At 35.6% G+C, this 25,723-nt stretch overlaps 5 protein-coding genes across 7 annotated transcripts; 3 read left to right on the top strand and 2 right to left on the bottom strand.

The window, feature by feature from the left end:
• Positions 1 to 2,722: 2,722 nt before the first annotated feature.
• Positions 2,723 to 7,421, top strand: LOC111789309 (nitrate regulatory gene2 protein-like). 2 transcript variants are annotated; one of them, XM_023670031.1, is made up of 5 exons: positions 2,723 to 3,090; positions 3,188 to 5,080; positions 5,155 to 5,366; positions 5,693 to 5,916; positions 5,991 to 7,421. In XM_023670031.1, exons 2-5 carry the CDS (start codon positions 3,667 to 3,669, stop codon positions 6,775 to 6,777), a joined length of 2,637 nt encoding a protein of 878 aa, XP_023525799.1. In that variant the 5' UTR covers positions 2,723 to 3,090; positions 3,188 to 3,666; the 3' UTR covers positions 6,778 to 7,421. The 2 variants fall into 2 exon arrangements, with proteins under 2 accessions (XP_023525799.1, XP_023525800.1); XM_023670032.1 differs by lacking the exon at positions 2,723 to 3,090 and having other exon boundaries at positions 3,133 to 3,305; positions 3,503 to 5,080.
• A 191-nt stretch (positions 7,422 to 7,612) lies between these two features.
• Positions 7,613 to 9,713, bottom strand: LOC111789310. Its single transcript, XM_023670033.1, has 3 exons — positions 9,626 to 9,713; positions 8,911 to 9,029; positions 7,613 to 8,185 (listed from the first exon to the last, which is right to left on the bottom strand). Exons 2-3 carry the CDS (start codon positions 8,958 to 8,960, stop codon positions 7,948 to 7,950), a joined length of 288 nt encoding a protein of 95 aa, XP_023525801.1. The 5' UTR covers positions 8,961 to 9,029; positions 9,626 to 9,713; the 3' UTR covers positions 7,613 to 7,947.
• Positions 9,714 to 11,812: 2,099 nt separating this feature from the next.
• Positions 11,813 to 15,394, top strand: LOC111789308 (MORN repeat-containing protein 1-like). The gene is made up of 3 exons (XM_023670030.1): positions 11,813 to 12,983; positions 13,639 to 13,867; positions 13,988 to 15,394. The coding sequence occupies exons 1-3, from the start codon at positions 12,082 to 12,084 to the stop codon at positions 14,150 to 14,152; spliced, it is 1,296 nt and encodes a 431-aa protein (XP_023525798.1). The 5' UTR covers positions 11,813 to 12,081; the 3' UTR covers positions 14,153 to 15,394.
• Positions 15,395 to 16,695: 1,301 nt separating this feature from the next.
• LOC111789307 (E3 ubiquitin-protein ligase RZF1-like) lies at positions 16,696 to 18,589 on the top strand. The gene has a single exon (XM_023670028.1). The coding sequence runs from the start codon at positions 17,176 to 17,178 to the stop codon at positions 18,130 to 18,132; it is 957 nt and encodes a 318-aa protein (XP_023525796.1). The 5' UTR covers positions 16,696 to 17,175; the 3' UTR covers positions 18,133 to 18,589.
• Positions 18,590 to 19,112: 523 nt separating this feature from the next.
• On the bottom strand, positions 19,113 to 24,063 carry LOC111789306 (prolyl-tRNA synthetase associated domain-containing protein 1). 2 transcript variants are annotated; one of them, XR_002814310.1, is made up of 13 exons: positions 23,832 to 24,063; positions 23,365 to 23,424; positions 23,208 to 23,261; positions 23,037 to 23,097; positions 22,795 to 22,871; positions 21,653 to 21,702; positions 21,162 to 21,244; positions 20,691 to 20,761; positions 20,459 to 20,615; positions 19,908 to 20,035; positions 19,734 to 19,832; positions 19,417 to 19,552; positions 19,113 to 19,212 (listed from the first exon to the last, which is right to left on the bottom strand). XR_002814310.1 is itself a non-coding variant. In XM_023670027.1 (12 exons), the coding sequence occupies exons 1-12, from the start codon at positions 23,877 to 23,879 to the stop codon at positions 19,478 to 19,480; spliced, it is 963 nt and encodes a 320-aa protein (XP_023525795.1). In that variant the 5' UTR covers positions 23,880 to 24,062; the 3' UTR covers positions 19,118 to 19,477. The 2 variants fall into 2 exon arrangements, 1 of the variants encoding a protein (XP_023525795.1); XM_023670027.1 differs by having other exon boundaries at positions 19,118 to 19,552; positions 23,832 to 24,062.
• Positions 24,064 to 25,723: the final 1,660 nt, after the last annotated feature.

Below are 25,723 nucleotides of genomic sequence, written 5' to 3'. Positions count from 1 at the left end.
AATAGCGGTTGATAAATTATTATTATTATTATTTTTTTTTTTTTTTGTAAGAAATTGATGTCCGGGTACAATCTTTGTAACTTCATGGTATACCCATAAATTAACACGTTCTTATTTGGATGAATGCAAATTATTAACCGTTGTAGTTTCAATTCCCCGGCTAATAGCTTAACATGCTCTTTTTTTTTTTTGTTACTTTTGGGTCCTGAAGGTTTAGCTCGTTGGGGTCAATTAGGTAATTTGTTGACTTTTATTGTTCTCATCAGTACTATTAGACCAATGAGTTTGAACTCGCGCTCGATCTATTATCAAAAGATGGAAACTATGATGAAAACAGCAAATGTTAGAGAAGAAGAAGAAGATACCATGTCTAGATTCTTTGGAGGTTTGAATCGAGAAATTACTCATCTTGTTGACAGAAATCCACCACCATATCTGGAAGACATGTATGATTATGCTCTCAAAATTGAAGACCAATGGAAGGAAGAAAAAGAGCATTAAAAAAAGTCTATATTATGGTCGGGTTAGTTTTTAATATTATAATATTATAATATTATAAACGAAGAGATCGAGATACAAACCTATTATTCGTGTGAAATATATATATATATATATATATATTTTTTTTTTTAATGACAAGTTTTTGGGCATCAAATCTTTTAAAAGATTTAATATTTATTTTTTTTTTAAAAAGTACTTTTTTTATTTAATTTTGAGAAATAAAAAAGATGTAGACATTTATGAAGCTAAGATAGACTTTGACTAACCCTAAATATTGAATTCCAAAAAGGGTAGTGGGGCTAAGGCATGGACTTTTGAAATTTGGAAAAGTAATTTTACTTTATTGCCCCTTCACATTCAAAGGGATCTTCAAAACTTGTCTTCATATGGGGAAGCATCTTTCTATTCTTTTGAAGCTTTCGTGTCTCGAGTGAGGGAGATAAAGGAGATTTAACATTAACGTACTGAATGTAGTTCAACCGTTAATTCTATATATATTGTAACTTAACGGTTAACATTAACCTACCAAATATAGAACTATGAGCTAAAAAGAAGTGAACTCGAGTTAGGGTTTGGTTGTCTTTTGTTCTCCCTTTCAAAACTATGTTCCATGTGGACCTGGAAACTTCGTGGGTCGATCGAGCAGAAAGCACTACTTTAAGTTCACGTACATGTTCTAATTTGATACCCACAATCTCTGTAGATTATATCTTAGTGTAGTAATCGCTCTACGAGTTGAAGATTACTGTTTTATACAACTCTTGTGAGTTTTTGTCTATTTCTTTTTGGATTAGGTCAAAGGATTACTACATTTAACTGAATTAGGATCCCTCGTGACCGGAGCACGTTGAACACATACCCCATATAAGGCCGACTAGGAAACTTATGGTTACTTATTTTGTTCTTATAGAATTAAAAAGTTAAAAAATGTTAATTTAAGTAAATATTGTGAAAGAAATAGGAAGATAATTTATTGTTAAAGGAAGAAAAAAATAAAATAAAAGAAACAAAAACATCTGAGGTGTGAGTTGTGATGGAGTTTGACAAATCGTGGGCCATGCATCGGATGCCATATCACGTGTTCAGGGAATCAGATGCCACGTGGAAACATGCTACGCTAGGGACCACCGTAATTAAATGTTCTTGTCTGCACGCCGTCTCCACCCTCCGATGTATTCCAAACCCGTTTTGAGAAAAACAAGGTAAAATATAAATTTGCAATTTAATTTTTTTAATAAAAATTGAATGTAACCTTTTAATTAAATATATATATATATATTTTAAGTAGTTGAATTATCATTTTTTAATAGTAATTAATTTTAAAAAATATATAAAATTACATTTATTTTAGAATAAAAGTAGTATTTATAAACATATATTTTTTAAAAATTATAAATTAAATGGAAATTAAACATACATTATAAATATATATTTTTAGAAGAAAATTATTAATATTTATAAAGGACAATAATGGAAGTGGATGAACAAAAGTCGGCGAATAATTAAAAATAAAAATAAAAAAGATTAAATTAAATTTTATTATTTATTATTTGGGATAGATCTGCCCCGTCCCTACTTCAAGTCCAGGCGTGACTCGTGAACTGTCGGACCACGGGTTCAGTGTGCCCATATCCACACCACACCAGATTTGACAAACGTGGGCCCCACTGCCACGTCGTTATAATAAACAACATTTATAAAAATATATGAAAAAAAAAATTATAATATTATCCATTCCCCACCTAAAATTTTTATTAAGTTAAGTCTTTAATTAATTGATATATTATATTTTCATTTTTTGTTGTTAATATTATTTTTTTGGTCTAACAATTTAATCTAATTTTGATGCATTATATATTTAATTTTTAACCAATTTAGTCCATAAATGTAGATAAATGTAGCTATGTTGACCCTATACTCTAATATTTGTAATAATTTAGTCCTTATTATTAAATTATAATAAGACGACCGATAAGCTTTAAATCCACCGAATTTAAATGAATTTTTTTAAAAATATATAAACTAAAATGATACAAAATTAAAGAACTAAATTGTTATATCTAACAAAGTTTAAAGGAAAAAAAAAAGGGTTTTTTTTTAAAAAATTATTTTATGTATTTATTTTAATTAAAAATATAAAAAAGTGTGTAACCTCGAACACATAAAATATGATATATTAATACAAGGAAATAAAACAAATTAAAAAGCTAAAAGGAGGTTAAAAGTGTTTATTAAATGAGGAAAAATATTATTTGAAAATTAACTCCGAATACCAATGAAATCATTACAAGAAAAAAAAAAAAGAAAAAAAAAAGGAAATATAATAATGAAGAAAAAAGGAAAAAGAAAAAAGAAAAAAAAAAAAGGCAATATAATAATGACAAAAATAAATCGGTTACCAGTGGCGGGTTCCACGAGCCTGAGGTTGCTCTGTTTCTGCTCTGCTTCTTCTTCCTCTTCTTCTTCTTCTTCTTCTTCATTCAATTCAATTTCTCTGAAACACAGACAAGCAAACAGCCGAGTAGACCGAGAAAGAAGAAGACCCAATGGACAAATTTTGCTCGGATCTCCACCTTCACGCATTCCAATGTCTGCCTTATATATATATATATATTATTCAAATTCTTTTTTTTTTTTTTTTAATCTCTGCCAATTTGTGAATTTGGGTTCTTGTTTTTATGTTCAGAATTTGGGATTCTGTAATTAATCCCTACTACTACTATTCCTCCTTCCATTTCTCTCTCTTTCTCTGATTCTGTGCTCCTCGCATGGACGGCTATTACGCGTCCTCATCGATCTCAACGGTCAGTTGTTCTTCCTTCTTCCACCTCTGCGTGGTTTCCCTCCCTTTCCATGGCGCTTCTTTTTTAGCTCTTCAGTTCGTATTTGGAGATTTGATGTGTAATGTGTGTGAATCGGAGGTCGGAGTTTTTGTATGAACTGCTGCTTCATTCTGTTTTTCTTCGATTGATTTCTGAAATTTGCTGTTCTTGTCCAGTAGATTATTTCTGGATCTGGAGTGGTTGTTGATGTTGTTCATGATGCTTCTTCGCCGTCGATTTGGAATCGGATGGATATGGCGGCGGCCATGATTAGGAGGGGAGGTTATGCTGGTGTTGTACTATGGTGGTATTGGCTTAGGGTTTTGCAGTGGTTTTTGTTACCATGGGGTGTGGTGGATCCAAGGTGGAGGAGCTTCAATTGGTGACTCTTTGTAGAGAGCGTAAGGAGTTCATCAAAGCTGCGTCTCGCCATCGTTACGCTCTTGCTGCAGCTCATGTCACGTATTTTGAATCTCTCAAAGACATTGGCGAAGCCATAAGGAAATTTGTTGACGAAGAGATTGTGATCTCTGGTGCTGATTCTTCCTCCTCCTCCCATGGTTCTCCTGTTCTTACACTGCCATCTGATGAAGGTAAAGGGAAGAAGAAGAAGAGGAGGAAGAAGAAGAAGACGCCAGAATCCGGCGAGAAACACATAAACTCGTCTTCGTCCTCCTCGATTTTACATTCTGTTTCGGTTTCGGACGAGATCGATTGCTCTCACTTGCATTTGTCATCTGGATCGGATTCTGAATCTGAACACAATGCTTCCGGTCATATTCATCTTGAAGATAGTCCAGTGGTACTACCAGATCAAGGTTATAGCCATCCTCCTCCTCCTCCTTATGTTTATCCGCCTGATTGGAGTTCTCCGACGAATACATTCGCCTATTATATGCAGCGGTCAACCACTCCAGGCACGACGGTGATGTACGATGGACCGGAAACTCATACAGCTTCAGATGGGCAGTGGCCTGATCCTTCTCACAGTTATTCGCCATATCCGCCATATCCGCAGTATGGAAATGGAGGGTTCTATGGGTTTTCAATGGGTTCACAACCTGATTATAACCTGTATAATCAGCAACCGAGGCGCCCTGCTACTCCGCCGCCTCCTCCTTCTCCGCCGCAGGTCTCTACTTGGGAATTCATGAATGTTTTTGATGGCTATGATAATGGGTACCGGGATTATAATTCAGGGAATACATATGGGTATGGTTCAACTCAGAGCAGTCCTGATTCCAATGAAGTGAGGGAGAGAGAAGGGATACCTGAATTGGAAGATGAAACGGAGCCTGAAGCTCTGAAAGAACTTAAAGAGAGGAAGAAATTGAATATGGAGACAATGAGAAAGAACACAAATTCAGGGGAGGGGACTTCTAAGTTTGTTCCGCCTCAGAGTAGTGAGGGCAGCTCAAAATCAGTGCCATTGCCAAATTGTGGTAGCTCACCGGTATCTAAGGAGAAAGGAATGGATAACAGTCCTGATACAATTGTGTCGAGGAGATCGGAACAGGAGGAGCCAGTGGAGACGAAAGAGGTGAGTTTCGAGATTGAGGAGACTTCGACCTTAGATGTTGAATCTTCTAAGAAAAGTAATTTGGCGACATTTGCTGCGTTCGGAACGAGGGATCTTCAGGAAGTTGTAAATGAAATCAAGGATGAATTTGAAGCTGCTTCTAGCTATGGGAAAGAGGTATCAATGTTGCTTGAAGTTGGGAGATTGCCTTATCGGTCTAAGCTCACTGCACTTAAAGGTTGGCACTCAAGAACTGGTCTTTTAAGCTTTTTCTTCTTCCGTTTGTATTCCTTAAAACAGCTCTCTCTGCAGTTATGCTTTCTCGGATTCAGTACTCGGTGGCTCGTTCCTCGGCATCTTCTCAGCCGCCATTGATTTCGTTGGACCCTAAGACGCTGAAAATGGCGAAAGCATACACTGGAGATGGCAGTCCTGGCAATGAGTTTGAGTTGAAATATGGAAGCCTTTCATCTACGTTGGAGAAGCTTTATGTATGGGAGAAGAAACTGTACAAAGAAGTTAAGGTATTAATGGCTTTATGTTTGTTTTTGCTTCTTGATTATGGGGTTGATTTGATTCCAATGGTGTTCCTAAATGAAGGCATTCAAATATGAACTTGTCAAGAGTCTTAGGTAACCTAATTGTTTGGATATGTATGTGTACACTGTCCTTTCCTCTCCCGGGTTCATAGCCCCCGACCCACTTGCTACGTTTCCGATAGAGTATTTGTTCGAACCCCGTGGAATCTGGTGAAGGCACACTGTTAAAATCTTATTTTTATACTCTACTTTTGCTGAAGTGAACACAAACCCATTCACTCTCCTCACTACTGTTCTGTGTTTTTTGGCAGGATGAAGAAAGGTTACGTGTTGATTATGAAAAACTGTGCAAGAAGTTGAAAAGGTTAGATGACCATGGAGCTGATACCACTAAAATTGATGCTACTCATGCATCGATTAGGAAGATATTAACCAAGATCGACATATGTATCAAAGCTGCTGATGCTATATCAAGCAGGATACATAGGTTGCGGGAAGAAGAATTGCAGCCTCAACTATCTGAGCTGATTCATGGGTATCCAAACACTTCAATTCTTGATTAGTTGATTCTTAAAGCCTTGATTATTAAAGCCTCTTTGTTGCATGTAGGTGGATAAAAATGTGGCGATCTATTCTCAAATGCCACCAGAAACAATTTCAAGCAGTGATGGAGAGCAAGATTCGGTCACTAAAAGCTAGAACAGGATCTAGAAGAGATGAGAGTTTGAAAGCTACAGTGGATCTTGAAATGGAACTTGTCAACTGGTGTGCTAGATTTAACGATTGGATTCGTACCCAAAAAGCTTATGTCGAATCGTTAAATGGATGGCTCCTACGATGCCTTAACAATGAGCCTGAAGAAACTGCTGATGGTATTGCTCCTTTTTCACCAGGTCGGATGGGAGCTCCACCGATTTTCATTATTTGCAATGATTGGCACCAAGCTATGCTGGAAATTTCAGAAGACAAGGTGGTTGGTGCCATTCATGGTTTTGCTTTAAACTTGCATGAGTTATGGGAAAGGCAAGATGAGGAACAACGTCAGAGGATCAAAGCTAATTTCCTTTACAAGGATTTTGAAGAACACCTTAGAACCTTAAGAATGGAGAGAGCTATGTTGAAATCTGACCAAGATGAGGCATCAGGAGGAACTGTAGTCTCAAAAATTCCTTCTGAAGGTGAAGTTTCTCAACCGGATGATCTGAAAGTTAATTTGGATTCACTGAGGAAGAAGTTATACGACGAGAGAGTAAAACACAAGGATTCCATTAAACTGGTTCACAATGCTGCTTCAAATAGCATACAGGCCGGCCTGGTTCCCATCTTTGAGGCATTGGAAAAGTTCAGTTCCGAGGTTACGAAAGCACACGAGCAAGTCAGGCTTCAAAACTCTTAGATGCTAGTACCTGTAATACAGCTAGGCTCCGAGTACCCTTTCGGGTTTGTATGATGCAGTACACGGCCTACTACATGTTTTCACACCGGCAGCGTGCTATTGGCGGATCGGGAGATGCACTCCAACATACTACATACCGACACTTACAAATCCTGGTAGGCGTGTATTTAAGAATCCTTCCTTTCATGATGTACATATATAAGCCAATGAGATCACCTGGTGTATGTAAATTATTAGGCTAGCAGAAGGAAACCATGGAAAAGGATTAGAAACACTGAGATACTAGAAAAAAAATGAAGAGAAGCTAGAAGTTAGAGGTGAAATTTTTGGAATTGGAAGTTGAATTATAATTTAGAAGAGAGGGATCTTTCAAGGGCTAAAGAGAACCTGGATTTTAGAGGTCTGTGATATTGTGATATTGATGATGATGGTGGTCATTGATGTGGGCTTGGAGAGCTGTGAAGATGGTGCAGATTTTGAAAATTTTGGCTTTGCTTTTCTTAGAGAGCTAGCATTAGCACCCTCCTCATTTAGATGAATAGGAACAAGAATGTTGTATAGAAATTCATTTATTGGTGCATTTGTTGCTATTTACATTAGCTCCTACAGTCTCTAGATGGAAGAACTATCCCAAATTTTGATCAGAGCTTCGTTTTTCCTTTCGGCGAAAGAGTAGAGATTTGAACATTTAACCAAGATTTTAAACTTTTAATCGACTTCATCCTTGTAATTGAAGTCGGTCTTACCAAAAGCTAAATTAAAATAGAAGGGTCTTAATTTTCTATTTTTGGTATTGAAAATTATGTTTCTTACATGGCTTTTGAGTTTTTTTTTCTTTTTTTTCTGTCCTTCAAGGCCAAACTTCATGTGAAGCAATTATCCATATGCTGCAAACTGGGATTCTTAGGGAAAGATAAGCCTTCAGGATTTAAATTTGTTGAAAAATCAATGAAACTGTGAACGATTTCTTCAAGGGAACGATGAAACTAAATTCTCAATGTCCTTCATGAACAAGAGAATTTTGGTCTAAAGTATCATTTTATTGCTAAACAATAAAGTGAAGGCAGAAATGTTCCTGGGTTTTGAAAGAAGGCTGAAGAAATCAGCCTAGGGCAGGGCAGGCCATGCCATGCCATGCCACAAAGGTGACACAAACGTGTAAGCACAATGTCAAGAATGGGATTGGGATTCAGCAACAGAGGGTTCGGGTGCAGAGTTTTGGGCTTCTTCTAATAGCTTCATTTGACGCTCAGCATGCTCTCTCTCACAGGCACTAATTCCCATTATGATATCAAGCATTGTACCAGTTGTGCCAAAAAACACAAGGGGTGCTAGAGACTTCCTCTTTATTCCCACTGGAATTGCTAGCAACGCTCCTGCTACTGAGAATACCCAAGTTCCCAACGCACTGTGTGAATGTTCAATGACAAGTAAGAATCAACCCAAAATCAATGCTTAAAAGGCTATTGAGGTTTATAATTTGAGGCTGGGGACTCTAGCTCACCCTTTTTTGGACCATGAGAGGCTTAAAGTCTCCATACCTCATAAAATCATATTAATTTGCATCGGTCTCTAACGTATAAAGGGTCGAGTTGTAATATTCATACTACTTAAGTTATAAAAACATTGAAGACATGAATTTATAGACTAAGTCGATCCTATTAGTGATAATAGTAGCGACGTTAAAGATATCATTTTAGATTAAAGTTGAGGCTTACGCTTTATAGTGCCTCAAGGCTTGCGTCTTGCCTCTTGCCTCTTGAAGAGGCGAAGCCTCGAGGGTGCCTATAAACATTGATCAAATGAACAAAACACTATGCTCGAATGAGCAGAATGCAAGATTACAATGACAAAACTATCTACTTTAGATTTCAAACTGTAAAACTTCATGAGATTGTTTGTCATCTTAGCCAAATAACCTTAGAAATAGCTAAAATAGATAACGAGAACAGCTAGGTTGTTTTACCGAAGTTTAAATCATGGCCATATGAACATTTTAAAGTTCCTTTTTTTTTTTTCTTTTTTCTTTTTTCCTTCAAGAAGCAGATAATCCGGTTTTCAACAATTGAAAGAGGAGAAAACGCATCAGAGATGATAACAATATAGAAGAAAAGGTACGAGGTGACAGCTTACTTCGAGACTGAACACTCCTCGAGATGTTTAACGTTTTCTTGGCTTCCCATATCTCTCCCGCGATTGAATGAGCTCAATTACTTGTGAGAAACACCAGCGAAATTCAACTTCACTGTTAGCTGAGAGAGAAAAGGAGGAGATGTTAGCGAACAACATTAAAACATTCAGCAGAATTCAACTTCACGATTAGAACAACACTTGAAAAGAATAATTCATGAGATTTCAAGATAATGCATCTCCAGAACAGTTAACTACAGAAAGAGGTGTCCGTGGAGGAATTCAATTCATCAATGCGGCAAACACAGTAAAACGCTAGTTCCATCTTTTCATAAGAAAAAAAAAAAACAGAGAAACCAACGCAGAATTAGTAGTTCCTTCTAAATCAACATCCATCCTCAACCAATTATCAAGAGCGAAGGCTCTAAAACCCTACCATAAACCTACATTTCTATTTACATCCGTTCCTCAACTCGCACTACCTTAATTGCCATCAATAACAGTACGAACAAGTCCAAATGATCAAATTTGATGTGCAACTAGAATTAGCAACACATTGCAAGGCAATCGCTCCTCTTTGCCGAAAGAATGAAATCGAGTGATGGAAGAAATCAGGTAGAATGAAACTAAGCAAAATTAAATTGAACACAGACAGAGAGGAATTGAAGATAGAAGAAGAAAGATTATGAATAAGTAAGAACAAGAAGATTTCACATACCGGAATACTGGTTAACGGTGGAGTGGCTTTTCTCCGGCGAGAACCTTACAGATTCATCGACTTTATGGGGTTCCCATCCAACTCCCGATCCCTTATATGGTGTTAAATGTCGACATGTCGTCCGTAATTTCGATAAATTATTTTAAAGAAAATAAAATTGACCAACTCAATTTACACTTTTGCCCCTAACTACAACTTATAAAAGAATAAAATATAGTCAATTTATTTAAATTATAATAAGATGTATAAATATATTTTATGGTTCCTAACCAATATAAAATAATAATAATTAAATTGCAAATAATTTTAAATTTAGAATTTTATTCCTATGATTCGATAAAAACCTCATAACTTGCTTGGCTTAATAACGGGTCGTACGTCTTACGTCTGCTCTCTTATAAATGAGCTTAAACTTGCGATCTCGAACGATACTCAAGCAATTCTTATTAAGAGGCCACGCAACCCAATTGGTAAAACGCTCACAAAGGATGATTTGAACGAGACACGTGCTGGTGAAGTTTATGACAAATTATCTTTTGAAATGGACCACTTTTGAGAATGCACGAGCATATAGTGACCATGAAGTCGTAAGGAAAGACATTATCTCTCTCTCTGTAGCAGTTCAAGTTGGATTAGGGAACGAATCATTCTTTATAACAACATGGAAACTATCCCTAGTAGACATGTTTTAAGACTGTGAGGCTGACGATAATATATAACGAGTCAAAACGGACAATATTTGTTAGCGGCGGGCTTGAACGGTTACACTCTCACTGATTATATGGAATAAGAGGATTTTTAAGTTGTCATATTATATAAATATAAAATGTTATTATAATAAATACTGATTTACAGACTTAAATTTTAATAAATTAATTATAAATTATTAATGAACTAGTCTATCTTATTATTAAATTATTTATGTTTACATAATTCATAATCACATCCCAATTATTTTCAACCATCTCTCCATTTCTAATAAAATAATAATAACTCTAACGATTTTATTTTTAAAATATTATTAAATTCTCTAAAATATTTTAAAAAAAAATCCTCAACTTATTTTTTAAAAAAACTAAAAAAAAAAAAAACACGTCTATCGTGTGTAATAAATTTCAATTTTAAAATAGATAATTTATTTTCAAATGAGTTATTTTCTAATTTAATATAAATAAAAAAAAATTATTTCTAAAAATATAGATAAATGTAAGGATATTTTTTAATTTAAAAAATTAAGGGTTTTTTTTTTATTTTGTATTTAATAAAGTTGTTTTTTTTTTTTTTTTTTTTTTTTTTTTTTTTTTTTTTTTTTTTTTTTTTTTTNAAAATTTAGGAATATTTTTATTAATAAACTGATTTTTATAATCAATTTCTTGTAAATCACGCAATTTAAAGTACGGAAGATTTTTACGAAAAGGACCTCTACAGAAAAATAAAATTCCAGAAAGGGTATTAACTGCCCTCCGAAGTCTCATTAATTACTCTTTTTACCATTAAATTTTTCACCCCTCTCAACCATTTTTCACCCAGCTGTTAATTAATTTGTTATTACTATTTATGCATTTAAATTAAAATAAAAATCCTAATTATTTACAAATTCACTTTTTAACCGTTCCATTTCTACCTAAGAATTTGATATATTTTAGTTCAACCATATTATTCTAAGTTAAAATTTGGTAGTAAATGATGAAATTTACAAAATTTTAAAATATTTAATTTAATCGGTAAATAATAACTATTTTAGTTAATAAATTTATGGTTGAAACTATTAATATTAACAATAATAAAATAGTTATTTTTTTTTAAAAAAATTGATATTAAAATAGATATTAAAAAAATAACAAAAAAAAAGAAGAATAAACTAAAATTATTAGGCTTACCCGTTCAACAAACTACGGTTACAGTGGTTCTAGCCGTCCGATCGAATCATGATTTCCAATTCAACGGTGATTACACCACGATGCAGCTTACTTAAACTAGTATCATCGACATGGAATCATTATTAAGCCTGAATCTGAATCCGACGGCCGTGAACATCCCGCGGAGACCGGAGCGTCGCACAATTCAATCTGACCGTCAAACTAATCAACGGCCCAGATTCCACGGCATTCCTCACCGGGCCCCACCCAGCGATTCTCAGTTTAAATATATAAAACCTGGTCCGTCGTCTCCGATTCGCACCATTTTCTTCTTCTCCTTTATAATCTCTAAATTACAAACAATCGAGAGAAATCGTAAGGAACTTGAATTTCTTCTTCAATTTTCTCCGTTGGATTTGTGTTTTTTGGTTAATTTGCGCAGTTTGATACTGCTGATCCTGCAGCCGTTTCCCTGGAATGTTACCGGCAGAGCACAGAAGTGCTTTGATGATAAGTATTTCGAGGTACAGGAGTGGTTTTTGAAGGAGAAAAGGAGAATTGAAGATTCTTGAAGATTCGGTCGTAATCGGGCTTGTAATGGATGGCGTGAAAAGTAAGTTGAAGCTTACGAGAACTCAGTCGTCGTTACTCCGTTCGTCACCGACTTTCCGATCATCTTTTCATAGTTTATCGTCCGTTAACGAGGGAGAAATATTTATGGTCGGTCATCAGGAGGATGACGATGAAGAGAAGCAGAGGCCTAAGAAGCCTCGTAGGTTGGGTTCATCGCCGAGAACAGGATCGAACCGATTTGCGAACTGTGTTGTTGCTGTTGCTTTGCTTCTTTGCTTCATCTTCTTCTCGTTGCTCTTCGTTTTCTTCTTTCTGAGGAAGGATGGGCTACTCCCGTCTGAAAATTTGTTGTTGGCTCTGATTTTTGTTGCTATTACGCTTGTGTTTATGAGCAAGAATAAGCGGTTAATTTCACAGATTCTTTCGTTTATCAAGCATTCATTGCACGAAAATGCGAACAGATTCTGTTTCTCTAGAACGGATTCGACTCCGATCCAATGGTACATTGGGGATTCGAACGATGCCGAAGACGACGCCGTAAAACAGAGGGAAATTATCAGAGAGGGCGTAGAGTACTATAGCAATGGCGATTTCTACGAGGGAGAGTTTTACAATGGGAGTTGTAATGGAAGTGGGGTTTACAACTATTTCCTAAGTGGGAGATACGAAGGAGATTGGGTCGATGGGAGGTACGATGGCTATGGTGTCGAGAGCTGGGCGAAGGGGAGTCGTTACAGGGGCCAGTATCGACAGGGTCTTAGACATGGATTTGGAGTATATAAGTTCTACACGGGGGATTCCTGTGCCGGTGAGTGGTGTAATGGGCAAAGCCATGGCGTTGGGCTTCAGACTTGCGCTGATGGTAGCTGCTATGTTGGCGAGTTCAAGCGCGGCGTTAAGCATGGTCTTGGATGTTACTATTTCAGGTAAATTTTGCAATTATTGAGGAATTTCAATTGTTTTGGTTTGTTTTCTCCTGTTTTTGAACTCCAAACAGTTTCTCTGAGGCTTTCTTGCTTGAATTTCATCGGATTACTCTTTTTGGATTTTGATTGCTTACAGTTCATACAACAGTGAAATATTTGAGCCCAAAAATTTGGTTGTAAGATGTCAAACAAATTTGGTTGCGTTTTGGTAGGAATCTGGTTGATTTTATTGGCATAAATTATCTTTGTATAAACGTAATCTTGCTAGAATTGGTAACTTGGGCGATCTGGTTCCAGGCTGTTTCTCAATTTGTTGTAGATTTATTAGCATCTGGGTTCTGAAACAATTTGGTTATTTCTTCTTACTTTAAACAAAGAAACGTCTCTGTTTGGAATTCCCTGATCTCTTTTCACTGTGCACAATATTTTCAAATCCACCAGGAGATTGAACATGTAATAAAAAATTGTGAACTCAATTTGACTTTAAGCTGCAATATAGAATTCTACACGATGGACCCATATCATAAATTATCTTGATCTTTACGCATCTAGCATTGAAATGTCATTTGTTTATTTGAGAAAGTAGCTGGCTGGTTTTCTGTTGGGGGTACATTAGTTTAACTAGAATTCCAAAATTCATTTGCTTGTGCTGTAGAAATGGAGATAGATATGCTGGAGAATACTTTGGGGACAAAGTACATGGTTTCGGAATCTACCATTTTGCAAACGGCCATTGTTATGAAGGATCATGGCATGAAGGTCATAGGCAAGGCTACGGCAAGTATGCTTTTCGAAACGGCCAAGCCAAATGCGGCGAGTGGGATGCTAGCAACCTCAAGCATCCTCTCCCGCCGCTAAGTGATGCCGTTCTCCAAGCCGTTCAGGTACCTACACTAATCTTAATCCATCCATTGATCTGTAGTCACCATTGTTATGAGAACTGTAACTATTTTACAGTGAATTGAGTTCACTCCGATCTCTGATTGTGTTTATACAAAATGCAGGCATCTAGAAAGGCAGCAGAGAATGCTATAAATCTTCCCCGGATGGATGAACAAGTGAGTAAAGCCGTGGTTGCTGCTAATAGAGCGGCCAATGCGGCCAGGGTGGCCGCCATCAAAGCCGTTCAGAATCGAATGGACGGTAAATTTTGCGGTTCAGATATGTAAGGTTTGCTAACTTTTAGAGAACAGCCATAAAAACAAAAACCCTGGTGGCTAAAAACCCACCGGAGGTGTTTTTAAGTTCCTATCAGTATGACACTGCAACTTGTACACACAATGTATATTATATTAATGAAATACACCACTTTATCTACCTCTCTCTCTCGAGATTTCAACTCTCTTGCCCAAACCCAATGCTCCCTAAAGAACCAAACCTACCACCAAACGTCTTAGATTTATGTTTATTCAGTAGAACGTGTCTAATAGGCGTTTATGTTTATTCGGTAGAACGTGTCTAATAGGCCTTTCAACTCAATCCCCACCTATATAGCTGCATTATCGAGCCATCTTTATGGAATGTTTTATTATTTCATTTAAACAGGTCTATAGTCTTGATTTCAAACCCAAAACTATATAACCATTATTTTTTTTGGGTAGGTAGACACAAAAAGGGGAGATTTGTAGCCAATATAGCTCTAATGACTTTGAGAACACTTCAAACACCCAACTCTGTCATTTCTTTCGATGACTATTTCTTTAGTACATGAGATATCAGTATCTCGTTGGTTCACCTACCTTCCCAACGTTATTGTATATAAGATTGAAAGTTTAAGATTCGAGACTTATTTTGAATTCTTTTCAGGGAGGTGGGGGACACAAGAGAAGAAAATGGGATATTTTTATGATGGCTAAGAGAAGGAAGGCATGTGGGATGATTGTGTCCCATTTGGATAATGGTAGGTCTTAATTTTTGCACATACTACCACATGCCTCCATCATGTGTATCATCCTCCAAAACTCCCTCTTCAAACCCCATCATCACTAACCTTTTCTTCCCTTTTCCCTTCAGATTCACTTCTAATTCAACTCTCCTTTTACTTTTCCTTCCTATTCTCCTTAGTTTATATGCTTCTTGAGGCCTCTTGACAGTTCAAAACCTCTTATTTTAAGCCTAGAAAACCCTTTTAAGTGATTTGATTAAGAGCCAAAACCTCTGAACTTGTTAAGAAATGTGATTCTTGGGAAATGGCCAAAAATCAAAACATGGGTTTTGCTGAGCTTAATCACTACCAACACTCTGTCTCTGACAGACAACAAAGCATAGATGGAGGAAGACAAGCAGTGTGTGTGCGTTTTTTTTTTTTTCATTATTGTTACTTTTATGCTTGCATTGTCTTCTACTTATTTTTGTACTCTTCTTCTTCTTCACTTTCCCTATTGTTCTTATTATTCTATGATTTTTGGTTTCATATTTTTGTTGGGTTCTTCTTTTTTCATGATCCCATGTTTATTCCTTGGGATGTGAAGTTCAAATCAAATGGCTTACCACCCTGTCTTACAGATTAAGAGTTTTAAGTTTATTTTTAATATTATACAGATCATCCATCATTTTTATCACTTAATTTTTTTTATTTAGGATGGAGTATCCAACCAATGATAATTAATGTTTTTTTTTTTTTTTATCTTTTCTACTAATTCACTATTTAATATTTAATTTAAGACCAAAGAACCTGCCAAATCAAATACAGATAATCCGACCAGCTAAAACATAAGAATTTTAGAGACATGTTAACATAATTGTTTTTTATTTTTTATTTTTAATTAGGACAGAAAGTTGAATCATCTACCTCTCATAATAATAATGGGTGTTTTTGTCTTATCAATTGAACTATACTTGAATTTACTAGTTCATTCAACACCAGAGCCATAACCATAATCATTTGAAGCTTCTTAAAAATATAGTTAAAAAACCAAATTTAAATGCAAACAAAAAAACAAATTAAAATCCATGTTATTGAACCAAAAAAAGAAAAAACTTTATATATAAATTTTAGTGGAAATGTCTAAAAATTGAAAAGAAAAAAAAAAAAAAAAACTAGAATTAAGAGTGGATAATAATGCAAGCATTTAAATTGATGAATAAAGAGAAAAGGGTATATAATTGGGAAGTGGTGTAAGAAAGGTCCTTTTTATTTGGGAGTTTTTGGTTTTGGGGTTTATATGTCAAAACAAAATAGCAACGCAGTTGGGTTTGAAAGAGATTTGGTCCTCTATTTCAAAAGGAAATATGCCTAATTCACTCCCTTTTTTTCTTTTTATTTATTTATTTTCTTTTTATTTTTTTGGCTAAACTGTTGGATTGGAACATTGTTTTAAATAATATGGACAAAATATAAAGTGTGTAGCATGTGCTTTCTTTTTCCTTATTCCCTATATACTTACCTACTAAATAAAGACATCCAAACCTACCATTAATTCAAATTATATTAGATGGAGTGTTCGTAGAACCCAAAAATTCGATCAACCCGAACTACCCAACCCAAAATGTAAAGGTTGGGGATGTGTTAGATATTTTTTCGGTTTGGGTTCAAACTAAAAATTCAAACGCTTCATGGGTTAAAAAAATTTCTTTCGAATCAACTCAATCAATCTAAAAATAGGGGCATAACACAGACAACCCAACTCTACCATACTTTTAATATTATTACGAAGATTTAAGAATATTTGAAATTTTTAATTGATGTTAGTGGTGTGTTGTAACTCGGGAATCAATGTAGGATGTATTATAGATTGGATTGGGTTGAATTGTAAACTTCGAATGGTAGTTTTTGTTGGGCCGGATATAACAAGCTTGAGCCCAAAAATTGGCGAAAGGAAAGGTTCGGCCCAAGTGGCCTCATAAACAGAAAATAACTTAAAAGGCCCACTAAACTAAAAGCATGAAAAGCCCATAATTTCTTCTTCTTCTTCTTCTTCCCTCAATTCCAAAACTCTCAACACAAAAGTTATCTTTCCACTCATCCTTTTCTTCATCTCTACGAAACACTCTGAAACTAACACAAACCTCAGGATACAGAAATGGCAATGTCAATGTCAAACACCACAAAGAATTGCTTCTGCCAACCCAGAAAGCCATTCTTTTCTCCTCTCCCTCCCTTCCATCCATCCATCCATCCATCCATTCCCCATATATATAAAATCTCTCCATCTTCTAATTCCCTTTCCCAAATAACTAAACTTAATTTTTCATGTCTTTTGCTTCATCTCGCCATACCAGATCCTCTTTCCATTTCTACTGGTGCCACCAATGCCACCGGATGGTCACCCTCGCCACCGCTGGAGACCCGTCCGAGCTCATCTGCCCACGCTGCTCCGCCCAGTTCCTTGAAGAGCTCCATCTCACCCGCCCCCAATTCGATAACTCTCCCGAGACTCGTTTACTTCAAGCCCTCTCCCTAATGCTCGACCCCCCGGTTCGGCTCTTTAGACTCCCTGACCTTGACCGCCGTCGTCCGACGTCGCACCAATTCGACAATTTCGACCGACGATCGTTTAGTGATCCAGAAGGTGACGAATGGTTCCACTGGCGAACCCGGCGACGCAATCGAAGCCTGGACGAGAGGGACAACTCCAGCCTGCAACCCCCAAATCAGAACCGGTCTCGAACTGTCATCATTCTCAGACCCACAGACCAATCTCGGCCGGTTCAGCCCATAATACCGCCGAGAACAGACCCAAGAGACTACTTCACTGGACCACGACTCGACGAGCTAATCGAAGAACTAACACAGAACGACCGGCCAGGGCCGCAGCCAGCGAGCGAGGCAGCAATAGAGCGAATCCCAACGGTGAAGATAGCGGCGGAGCATTTGAAGAACGACTCAGCGTGTCCAGTTTGTAAGGAGGAGTTCGAGATTGGGGAAGAAGCAAGGGAATTGATGTGCAAGCATGTATACCATTCGGAGTGCATAGTGCCATGGCTACGACTTCACAACTCATGTCCGGTTTGCAGGCAGGAGATGCCGCCATCACCGCCGGAGAATCAAGAGGCAGAAAGTTCTGAAGATGGAGAAGGAGAAGGGATTGGGAGAAGATGTACCAGGTGGTGGGGTCAGTTGGTGAATAGGCCATTTCGGAGTAGATATAGGCAGATCAGCCCTCCACAGGACCGCCACAATTCTTCTTCTAGATATTATAGTGGCTAATAGCATTGATATAAAATACAAGGGGTATTCAATTAAATAAAAGCTTGTATGAGCGAGCATACACTAAAGATGCACATACAATAATTAAGGGTCTCCCAACAATGGTGTATTCTTAACAGTCATTATCTGTCTAATGGGCAGCAAAATCATGTTCAAAACTAAGCAAATATCTCAGCATCATTTCCCTATTTCCCATTATTCTAAAACTTCGGGATAAGAAATAATTGATATACTTCATAGAAATAGGAAAAGAAAACGAAAGAAAGCTACTCCATATGACAAAATAGAAAAGTAAGGCACATAGTAAACTTGGTGATCAAGGCATCCCTTCTTCTAAACAAATTATAGGTTCATTTTCCTCTACTCTATATTTGGTAAGGTAGTATTAGAAATAAATAGCAAATAGAAATTTGATCAAATTTTCCAAACTGGAAATAAAAAACATAAAAAGTTATTTTTTAAAAAAAAAGAAATTACGGGAGTGACGAAGGAAACCTCGAGCTCATATGACTTTCTTTCCATGGAAGAGCCCAAAAAAACATATTTCTGGTGAAAGAAATAATATATTTTTTCAATCACAGATTCTGATTCGAGATATTGTATTTCATTCTACCTCTCTTCCTTTGATCTGCAGGGTTGAGATTGTCCTAAAAGATTCACAATCTCCAACATACCATTTCTCACACCTGATTGTGTTCGCTCAAAGCATGTTCCATGTTCAAAAGTAAAACATTATCCTGATCCCCGTGCCCATTACGTGGGCAGGATGTAATCTCTACCCTATTTATACCATCTTATGCAATAAAGATTCAAGAATAAGCATTGAAGAAAAACATGTAAATGCACGAATAGTGATAAACTAAACCTGCCTAAATGATACAAGGTACTTAGTTTATACCTTGTTGGTGGATTAAAGGTTGGCGCTAATTTCAGGAGCACAAACGTATTTGTTTGCCTCCTTTAAGAAGGACGTCAAGTGCTGATATGAAACCAAAATTCATAATTCACCCTGATCATTAAAATTTAATAAATTACCTGAACCATGCGACCCATCAGCAAGTCTGAGCTGGTGGTCATTATCTTAACAAAACAAAGGCCAAAGTGAGGAAACTTAATCACCAGCAAATGAAATCAGATACGTTAATGAAAATAATAATGAATTTCAGAGGTGCTAAAGATGGATCATCTTATAGCGAACCCAAATCTTAAATTGTTATGAAAAATTCTACCAACAGTTTTGCACCATATCTTTTAAAATTTCTTGGACATAACTAGAGCCATTACCCGGCCTTTTGTCAGAGTTCTCTTCTTCAGTTTCTATTGGAAACACAAGCAGACAAAAATATCAGCACGCATGCTTCACTTTATGGGAAGATCCAGCATGGAACCCTTCTGTGTATGCATTGTTCTTAAATATCATCTGCAATCGTAGATGAATCACAAACCATAAGAAATTTATAACCGCTTGATTCAAAATTGAAAGATCTGTAAGCAATGCAAATATTTTGAACTTTGAAATGGCAAGTGCGCATGGCTCTTAAAGTTGTTTTTCGTTGCTCCTGAAGAAGCAAATAAAAAAAATAAACAAGAAAAATACTCACAGAAAGATTGTTCAACTCCGAGCTAAGATGTTTCTTAATGCTGTTTGACACCACATCTCCCAACTGGTCTCCATGTTTTTTAACAGTCTCCTCTGTGAGCTGTCAAAATTGGTTCTGTCAGTTCAGAACAAGTTTGAACTAAGTGTATACTAATGCCAAGAACGGTGTTATAACCTCTGAAAGCACTATTGCCGATGTCTTATCAAGAATCTCTTCGACAAATTTCTCCACATTTGCATAGGATGGTCGTGCTTTTGGGACGGCTTTGTCCTTTCCAGCTTTCACAGCAGAAGATGGTTTCACTATTTTAAAGAGCGAGACTCGTTACTTTAGCAAAGAGAAGATCATTCAGGGCTGATATATTGTGATTGAGTTCCTAAATGAGGACGGGGGAAGAGAACAACCCGTCCAATCATCATGATTAATAAACTACCAGGCATTATGAAGTATTTTATTTTCCTTGAGTGCAAAACCAGAATGAATCAATGCATTTATCTTATAAGAATACATATGAACTGTCTTCAACATTAAGATAGCCGGCATAAGAAATTTTCTTAACACTAATAGCAGACAAAACTAGAAAACCCTATACAACCTAACATTTAGTTAGTCTAATCCGTAATTCCTGAAGCTGAAGCAATAACATCCACGTACAATTTTATCACCTATACTAATTTGTCTCCCCTATCTTTTTGTCCTACATAAGTATAAGCTCAATATACTACCTGCAGCTGCCTTAGACTTCTTGTCCGCAACACCTTGATTTTCATTAGAACCAGGACATGAAGATGTTTTCTCTGGAGTATCGGGCACAAAGGCAGAACCAGAAGGAACAAGTCCAGCAAGATCGGGGGGTTGATCCTTTCCTACAGAAGGATTAGCCTGCAGAGAAGGAATAAAAATCAACAAATAATAAACTTTTTGGATTATCACAATGGTTACCAGATATGGATTCACCTCCAAGTCAATGTATGAAGGGTCTCTCCCGATTGATTTAAGGAACTTGTCGAGATTGGTGGTATTAAGAGCTGGAGACATAAATATATAAAGTGAATTAGAGTCTGACTTATAATAGAGCTGGCAAAGTTCAACTGATTAATCCACACGTATGCAAGACCAAGATTCCTATATCATGACAGATATACATGGAAGAATTTTTCTATAATAAAAACAAGTTTTCACTTTCACAGTTATAGAGTAAGATATATGGAGGAATGCGTGGTTCACAGAGACAGCCACCAAATCCAATTAAATGAAACCAGCCATCAAAATGAAGAGTGAAACACAGAATAACATCTGGCAAGGGGAAAGTACATAATAACATTAAAAGTCAGGTTTGGACTGTTAGAAATCTGAAGTCTCAGCAACATAAGCATCGCAAGTTGAATAGAGGAAAAGAGTAAACAAGCGAAAGTGTGCCTCACATACATATTGATGTTTCATTTGACAAAGGGTGGAAGAAGCAGAATTCCTGGCTTTTAAATCCTTGGTCTAACAATAAAGCAACATCTCTGCACAAGGAAAGAGTTTACAATAACACAAAATAATAACTTTGAGCAAAATATAAAAAAAAATTGATGGTTCATTCAGCCATAGTTAATGAACACAAATAAAAGAAAAACGTATAATATGCTGCCTTATATTGTCAAACAATCCCACTTTCCAGGTCCAACTGTTAGGAAAGGTTAGCTCTTCCTTCCACCACCGGAGGATTGCACATTAGGTAAATGTTCCAAGTATTGTCCAAGTCTTAGTTACATAAATTTCTAAAAGATTTCCTAGCAACATACCAAACAGCAACAAAACATAGAAAGCTACTGAAAGCGAAAAATAAAACATGTCAAGAACAAAATTTGGGTAAACTGTTGATAGATGCGTGAAAATAAAATTCACTGCCAAGGAATATATTAATACATTACCGTGCGGTTTTATTGATGAGTGCAAATGGAGTAACACAACCCAACGACACCTGAGCAACAAATGAAAACAAAGATATAAGTAATCACATAACAGCCATCTGAATAAGAATCTAGAACTGTACAATTAAAATATCATCAACTCTGCATAACTAGCATAAATTGAATGGCATCAATTAATTGGTGCAAGAGAAAGTAACTTATGCAGAAGAAATCCTTAGAGTCATGCCAAAATGACACGATTAAATAAACTAATTAACTTCGCATATCATGTTTCAACAAGGATATTGCAATTCATCGACTCCTTTAGGGTTCCCTGCATCTATTTCTCTGATGCCGATGACTTTTTGCAAATAATTAAATAGTTGAACCAAAACTGTAACTTTTTAGGATAATTAGATATTGTTGATTACTTGTAAGTTAATATCCCTTATTTCATGCCCTGAGAATAAACTAAAACTTAGTCTTTATTTCTGATGAAGTGGCTGAAGAATAATACTAATTCGTAATTTATTCTCCAAAATATCAGAAGTCTCTACAGTATTTATTGCTAATAGACCATAAGTTGTACTATTACAGACCGTTTGTGCTTTTACCCCAATAGTTCTAAAAAAACAGAAGACAATTAAAGAATATTAAATACAGACACACACACATTTATGCAATCATTTCATTTCAGTAATACTGAATGTTATACTTATATGAGTTACATTGGTGTCTTTTATTTAAACTGAGGCATATACCTCATACGCTTCACACCTTTAACCTCCTCAACAATGTTAAAATGCTTAATCTTCATTTAAATCAGATATTCTTAATTGAATTTGACTGCAATTTCACACATGCAGTCTACCTTGAAATTTAAAAACAATCACGATAACTACTTAGTTAGAAAACACATTCACATTAATGTAAAAGGCAATAAAAAAAATTTGAGTGACCACTAAGCTGGTTTATTACACATGCTTCCATGACCATAAGATCATTGCTAATAAAACAAGGCAGGTGAAAACAAAGAATTATGGCATCAGCACTGTCCAATTTGATAATAAAAAATTTAAAAAAAAAAAAGCCCATGAAAGATCCAACACAACGAAGTAAAAGAATTATTTAAGTGTGAAATCCCTGAAATGGCTATTTCTAACCTTAAGTTTCTCTCCCAACGCTTCCTCGGGAGCCATTCTCAGACCTCCTTTCCCCAAACCAAGTCTTGCAGATAGAACTGCATGACTAAAATTGACCGTGAATCACATCGCACTATAAATACATGATCATAGACATTGTATCTTCAAGAAACCCATCATAAACGGACATTAACGGACCAAGATTGACCCTTCATAAGAAAAATTTTAAAAACAAATCACAGCCATTAGTAAAATGTACAGACCTTTCAGGTCTACTTTGGTCTGTGCCAATGCTGAAACTACATAGTATCTATTCTTTTTGTCCTGCCAATGCGCGGAAAACATTGCAGATGTTAAACCATACGTTGTAATATAGAATGCAATACTCTAATAACTAGAATTATGGGGCAGGAACAGTTTGTTCAGAAGTCTACCTTCAAAAACAGATTCTTACTGATACCACCCCCCAAATTTCCAACATATTTTGCCTGATGAAGATTCGAAAAAACATGCTTCCGTTAACTTATATATAAAAGAATTAACAATAGAATGAAAAGGATGATTTCATTCGTTTGTTTCATACAGAATTACCTGAGCTTCAACTGTCATTACAGCTGGATGTTCGTACTTGGCGAAATCAATTTGAAGATCCTACAGAGCATTCTTAATTGCATTAGCGAGCGAAAATGAGACAAAAAGAAAAAAAAAAGAACAGCAAACACACATAATATAATCATCTGAATTCAATCGGTAACGACAGATAATTAAGCAAAGAAGCACACTCCATAATCTAGCGGCAGTACACAAACTATAAATTTCGATAGAAACAAAAGTAAACGTCTGCCACTCTGTTATCAGCGCTACTCCAAGCAAGTAAATTATGACGTCAATCTCAAAACAAGAAGAATCAGCAGAGTTCTACAAAAACTCAACCACAGGTCTCTAACATTCAATCACGAGAGAAGAAACCTATTCTCCGAAGTACAGCACGAATACTAAAACTTAATCAACCGAAATTGAAAAAAAAATAGAACAAAAAGAGCGAGAAATCCAAAAACCTGCAACAGCGCAAGCAACTCTTCCCTGGTGTAAACCTCCTTAGCCATACGGAAGCAGAAAACTCGAATTCAGCGCAAAGAATTCCGCCGGAGAGAGAAGAACTTTAGGACGAAGGTCTTAACCAAGATGAAACGCCGGCTGAAGTGAAAAATCAAACTAGTACGAATCCATGACCCCATCGCTGATTTGGGCTTCACCTTGCACTGTTGGATCTACGGGTCCAAATCAATCAACAACCGAAACCCTAACCACCACATGGACCCCCGTTGGGTGGAATCAAAGCCTGATAGAGCTCGTAATGGAGACTATATTCTTAGCAAAAACGCGTCAAAGCCTGGCCCATTGGATTTGCGTCCCCTAAATCTTATTTAATTCTTTATTTTATTTTAAATATATTAAAACTTCTCAATTTAATCTTTTCGTTAAAAAAATAATAATAATAATAATAATAATAATTTCACTTAATTAATTATATTTTTTTAATATTTAAGTAGACTTCTTAATTTTTTCTAATTTTTAAATTTTTTTATTAAATTATAAATTTATATTCCAATTTAGTCTAAACAAAAGCTAATAATTTTATTTATTGCAAACCTAAAGTCCACTTATTCCCTTTAAAAGCTGAATAAAAATAAATAAATAAATCAAACTTTTAAAATTTTAATATTCTTTTTATGCAATTTTTCAAATTTAAAGCCAGCAAAAATTTCAAACCGAACGTGTAATATAACTTAAAATTTAAATAAATCGACCCGAATTCACTGTAAAATTGGTCCTACGTTAAGTTTTTTTTTTTTTTTTTTTAAGAACAAAATGGAATATAAGCCACAACTTGCAACAAATATGCAGCGAAATTAATTAAAGAACGAGAGCGACATTTGCTTGTACTCGATTTTGTGTTTGATTTCCTTTGTCGATATAATATAATATAATATATTTTGTTTTATTTTATTTTTCTCCAATAAAACAAATTAATAAGTTGTCCAGCAATACTCATATACTTGGTTTTGATTGGATGAATAGTTGAAAATAAAATTTTCAATAAAATATTAATTAATTAGTTGATTATATGAATTTAAATTTCTAAAAACTCATAATAATTCTAATAATATAATATTTAACATAATTTCTAAAAACTCAAATTTTATACATATATTCACACATAAAGGACACGCGAGCTGCAGTTGGGGCATGGTATTGCAATTAAGTCAACCACCATAATGTCCCGACAATAGGTGTCGATGACTAAATTTTAAGTCATTCACACGACGGAGCGCACGAGAGTGCAACACATGCCCCCGCTAGTGCAACGAACCTAAACGGGTGTTGCATATGGGGGAAGCGATACACTCAACCAGTAGGTTCAAGCCACAACTCGTGTTCAAAGACTCAGTAGTTTGTAGTATCGTATAACTCACACCAAGTATCGCATTTTGCTACGTTATTCGTCGATGCAAGAGACAAGATGTCAATTGTCGCGAGTCATTGTGAACAACACGACAATAATATATATATAATTTAAGGAATTTAATTAAAGTTCTTCAATATTCAAGAAAAAAAAAATCAGGAAATTAAAGTTTACCATTAATATATAATTATAATATAATCAACAATTAATACTTTAATTACTCATTACATAAAGTTTCATCACAAAACCAACACTCTGAGAGATTCATTGGGGAAAAAACTCTAAATCTCTCGAGGTCGTTGGTTCGAATCTGAATCAAACACACCAAAGAGATAAATAAATAAATATTTTTGGTCACTGTCAGTAATATCTTCACAAATTTAAGAAGATTTTAAATAAGAAAAAAAATATATATAATGTAATTTTGATTTTTTTTTTTTTTTTTTTTTTTTTTTTTTTTTTTTTTTTTTTTTTTTTTTTTTT

This window comes from Cucurbita pepo, chromosome LG02 (assembly GCF_002806865.2).
Source record: "Cucurbita pepo subsp. pepo cultivar mu-cu-16 chromosome LG02, ASM280686v2, whole genome shotgun sequence".
NCBI classification, from domain to species: Eukaryota; Viridiplantae; Streptophyta; class Magnoliopsida; order Cucurbitales; family Cucurbitaceae; genus Cucurbita; species Cucurbita pepo.
This window is presented reverse-complemented; position numbering and strand designations above follow the sequence as displayed.